This window comes from Merops nubicus, unplaced genomic scaffold (assembly GCF_000691845.1).
Source record: "Merops nubicus isolate BGI_N331 unplaced genomic scaffold, ASM69184v1 Scaffold46075, whole genome shotgun sequence".
Classification (NCBI taxonomy): Eukaryota; Metazoa; Chordata; class Aves; order Coraciiformes; family Meropidae; genus Merops; species Merops nubicus.
In genome coordinates, this window is record NW_008609743.1 from 1,607 (window position 1) to 6,403 (window position 4,797).

The window sequence follows — 4,797 nt, forward strand, 5'->3', positions numbered from 1 at the left end:
ACAGCAATTCAGCTCTAAGCTCCAAAATCTGCAGACCGGACTCTGCGATCTGTGAGGGGGAGCTGTGTGATTCTGAAAAGAAGAAAAGGTTGGTAGGGGAATGACAAGCTGGAAGAGCCTGGCTGTCACGTGCTTTCTGCTCCCTTAGTCAGTACATTTAGCAAAGCACTCAAGTAATTTGACTCTGCAAAGTTTATCAAGAACTACAGATAAGGTACTCACTGAGACTCAAATGTTGCAGGGAAGTTAAATACCTCCGAGTGTGGATGAAGAGCAGAGCACTGAATCATCATACTCAAACAGGGTCTGGCAGAATAGGAAGGCTGTTAGCACACAGCTTCTTACGAGGGCCAAAAATGCAGATAGCAGGCATTTCTCTTTATCTACTCAATTTCCAGTGCATTCTTTAAAACTTTTCTTAAAAGAGATAGGGGAATAGATTCTTTGCATCCTTTATTATTTTTCAAGCATGGAAACGGACCTGAAAGAACTATACACCACATACATGAGGACAACTCTTTGAGACAGCATGCTTGATCATCCAACTCAAGAAAGGCTGGAATTTTTTCAATTCTTTTTTTCATGCAAACTGAAATGATCTACAAGGTCTGACAATCCCCTTCCCTACCTTGTGTCTGAAAGGAGAAAGTGTATACTTCTGCACTTGAAATTCCCCATGTTATGTGGCAAGTACTTCGTAACAGTTTCCCCTCTTCGCTCCACCCCCACTCTGTTAGTGTGATGGTACAACTGTCAGATAACAATCACCAGATTTCAAAAAACACTCAAAGGTTTGGAGTAGCTTTTAAAAATAAATAAAACTATTCAGTCAGATAGAGAATAGGGTTTTTTAGTGGATAATTTATAACACAAATTCATAAATATGATCACATTCCATTTCCTAAAAATCTATATAAATACAAGTAACACCTCTTCCCTTGTAATGCATGGATTTCAAGTAATTACACAAAGCTCTATTAGACAGCCTTTCACATACAAATTACACATAATTACAGACATATATGCAGTAACACATCAGGGATAATAAAGTAATGTTTCTGGCTACTTAACGGTCCCAAAATAACAAAAGTAATTCAAAAAAAGCTAGTTTTCAGTTTAATTGTTGGGGTGGAATGTACTGTGGGTGGTGGTTGCCTAGCAGCTGCTTTTGCTTTGCTGGCCTGACTTGCTCGGACTGCAGTTTCTAGACGTGTTTTTAATTCAGGAGCAGCTCCCATTACTGTCTTGAAAGCATGTGGGTAAAGTGGACCAATGTGCATGAGATTCTGAAGTGCAAATTCATGAAGATCCTTAGATGCCGTAGATGCAGAAGCAAAGGCATTTTCATTCAGTAAATAAGAGATCAGAGTAGGAACAAGAAGAGCAAGCAACTGGACTCCTAAAAGTGAAAGGAAAAAAAAAAAAAGTAATAGCTGTATCAGAGAAGAAAACAAAATTAATTTTATCAGTTACTAGGCTGATAAGGGTAATTTTCTTTTCAGAACTGACAATAAAAACTGTAATTAAAATATGATCAAATAAAAAAACAACTGAAACTTAGATTTTATTTCTTATTCTTTGGTCACTCAAATCTTTCTTACCAGGATTGCGTTTCAGACTTCTATTATTGTTCATCACAGTTATTTTCTTCCTGATACTTCTTTTAAGATGCTTTTGCACCATCTGATTTCAGGTCATTGATAAAAGATTGTAAGATGTAAAGTGCTAATTGTATTAAAAGATTTCAAAACACTTGTGAGGCAGACAGAAATATTGTTCAATTGAATCCGAGCATCAGCATCCCCCATGAGCATAACAGAACCACTGTCAGCATGCCAATGTTGACAAAAAAGTCAGGGACATTTATCTGCTCTATTACTCCATTCTAGAAGATTCCAACCCAAAAACTAGCACTGCAGCTATTCTTGGGTTAGGCACAACCTATATGAGGCCACCACCCAGAATGGCACAGGGATCAAAAGAACAAAAAATGTTCTTTCAGATGAACTTAAGCAACAGTGCAATTTAATTATTTTTTTTTTTTTTTTTAAATCTAGCAAGAATACATGTGTGCCTTTGGAATGTGTAGTGTGTTATTTGTAAATTTTAAGCTCAAAGAACTTAAACATTAATGTTTAATTAATTAACAAAAACTCATTTATCTAAAATTTTGTAGGTTATCACACTATTAATGATTTTCCCCTTAAAGTTCTTGACTAAATTCATACTCATGGGGTGAATGGCTCCAGCCAGCGTTAACAAAAATCAGATGCTTTGTTTTCTCATTCACTTCAGTTACTCTCTCATTTTACATGTTTCAAACAAATGTGCTAGAAGTGGAATGGGGCTCCAGAAAACAGACCTTTTGTGTTTTATCATCAATGAAGAAAAATACCGACAGCAAGTATGTTGGGGGGGGTAATCAACAAAAAACCAAACCCACACAAAACCAACAGTAATATCTTTAGATGGAACTTTATCAGCATTTAAAGCCAAATGTCTGCAGAGTGTCTTTAGAAAAGGCATTGTTTTGACTAGAGAATAAGTGAACTTAAACTATAAATACTGTATTCTATGTACTGAAGCAAACAACTGGCTCCATCTACATTTGAGATATTCTGAATGGTACAATTCAATCTCTTGAGCTTTACAGATGAACTTTGTTGAGCTAGTAGAAGCAATCTGATAAAAGCGATGAGTGTGCTAAAATAAATAAAAGTTAACAATGGGAAAAAGTAAATTTAAACAGTGTTAACTAATCATTTCCAAACAGAAGAAAACGGTACTCACTACTGCAGTTCATGTTTAGAATTCTTTCCTGCAAAGGTTAGAGCATATCATACTGTATGGGCTACACGAGTCCATGTGTACCGAAGATCTAGTACCGGAATTACAAAAGCATGTTGCACATGGTCTATTTGTGGCTATGCCATCAGGTTCCTAACCGCAAGATTTCTAATGTTCAATCTTCTATTTTAGCATCACACATTTCTCTAGAAAACCTAAATACTTACTATTCTGCTCTTCACCGAGGGCAACCAATGTTTCAAGGACTTTAATTCCTTCCTGGACTGCTAACAGCTCCAGGTTGTTGTTCGGGCGGCTCCTTTCCACAGCTTTCAACTTCTCAACCATGATGGGGGCCAATGAATGAATATATGGAGTTGACAGGGCACGATTGGTGTGTTGGAACACAGAAAGCAGAAGCTGGTAACACTTGGCTTGAACCTAATCAAATCAAGATAAGTACATTGTCCTTAAAGTTATTTGTTAACTCAGAGAATTCTAATAAACTCTGTTATCTATGTATGCAAGATACACGTGATGCCAAGGGGAAAGAAAAAAATGAAAAAAGAAAGAAAAAGAGAGAAGGCTAAAAGAGAAGGAAACATACTGAACAAGAGGAAAACAACAACACAGTCCACTTGCTAAAATAATATTAGTCCAGTTTTCAGTAAAAGAAAAGCCAGTTAGAAAAAAACATGCAGGTACTCAATAGCGGTGACAACATCAACTCAAGGAAAATAAGGGAATAGTTAATGTCATATGAGTCAGTCACAGAGGTCCACAGAGATCTACATCTTAAGTCTCTGAACTACCAGGGCTAGATGTAGATATATCTGCAAAATCATGAAATGCTATTCCAGTCTCATAAAAACAACTCAGGTCAAAGTGAGCTTATTGCTCTAACATGAGCCAAGGCTGCAGCCAGAAGTGGCAGGCCTGTCCATCCTTCCTTCTCACTCTCTATCTTGTGCTGACAGTAGCATAGGAGCATATGTGTAGCCATACAGTGAGCTGGATCACAGAACCCTCTCCTTGTCTTCCTTCCATTTTCTTTTTCCCTCCTCCCACTTTGCTCTGGAAAGCAGCGATTATTAAAGTCAATGTTTGGGAAAAAAAAAAAATCTTGTTTAGATGAACTTATGAAGGAATTTTATTTGGGGGTGCAAACATCTTCCTCCAAAATCCCACAAAAATAACCCAGAACTTATGAAAAGGTAGAGTCCTGCAACAACTATGAGGATAAAACATTGCACGCATGCACTCAAGTCTGTACAGGTTGAGTTACTGAGCATATGCTGAACAGAAACATTCTAGAGGAAGTATTATTGAACACAACAGTATGTGAGAAGATCCAGGGATGACTGAAATCACAGACGTATAAATAAAAATACTGCATATAAATGATAGATAATAAAAACAAATAGCAAGAAAATCCAAGTTATGCAGTTCAGGTCACTGTTAGTTCACTAGTATATGGCTGCAAGTTTTCTACACAATTCAATTTTTAAGGCCTGAAGTAATAAAGCTTCTTCTAATACTGTTTCTATGCTTCCTAACAGAGCTCCACAGAAGAACATTTTCTCTCAATACTTCACTCAGCATCATCTTCAACCTATTTCAACTAATTACTCCTCCATCTCTCCATACCACTCCAAATAACACCCTTCCCTTTCTCTCTACAGTCTTTAAACTTTACTCCTTATTAACTGTTAAGATGAGCCTTCACAATACAGAGTGAAAGTCTTTTTTTACTACATGCATGCACAATTCAAATAAGAGTTTTATGACTGCACCTGACAGCAGAATTTCATCCAAGATTCTTTTATTCCATCTATCTAACACAAAACTTTTGACTATTGTGCATGCACCAAAATCTACAAAAAGTCCCGCGAGGTAAAATCAGGACTTCTTCAAAGCATGTTGAGACACACCCTCATGTAAAGCTTACCCATTAGCACTGAGAGAGAAGGGTCTCTCAGATGCAGCCTGTGTTCTGCCAATGACCAGGCC

At 37.1% G+C, this 4,797-nt stretch overlaps 1 protein-coding gene across 1 annotated transcript; it reads right to left on the reverse strand.

The window, feature by feature from the left end:
- Window positions 1-693: 693 nt before the first annotated feature.
- Window positions 694-3,226, reverse strand: LOC103773312 (HEAT repeat-containing protein 5B-like). Its single transcript, XM_008940677.1, has 2 exons — window positions 3,015-3,226; window positions 694-1,399 (listed from the first exon to the last, which is right to left on the reverse strand). Exons 1-2 carry the CDS (start codon window positions 3,133-3,135, stop codon window positions 1,095-1,097), a joined length of 426 nt encoding a protein of 141 aa, XP_008938925.1. The 5' UTR covers window positions 3,136-3,226; the 3' UTR covers window positions 694-1,094.
- Between the last annotated feature and the right edge of the window lie 1,571 nt (window positions 3,227-4,797).

Excerpts from the sequence above, each read along its gene's own strand:
- LOC103773312 (XM_008940677.1), bottom strand. The coding sequence starts at position 3,135 with ATGGTTGAGAAGTTGAAAGCTGTGGAAAGGAGCCGCCCGAACAACAAC. Across the intron at positions 1,400-3,014 it reads CCTCGGTGAAGAGCAGAATA|GAGTCCAGTTGCTTGCTCTT; the intron begins GTAAGTATTTAG and ends TTTCACTTTTAG.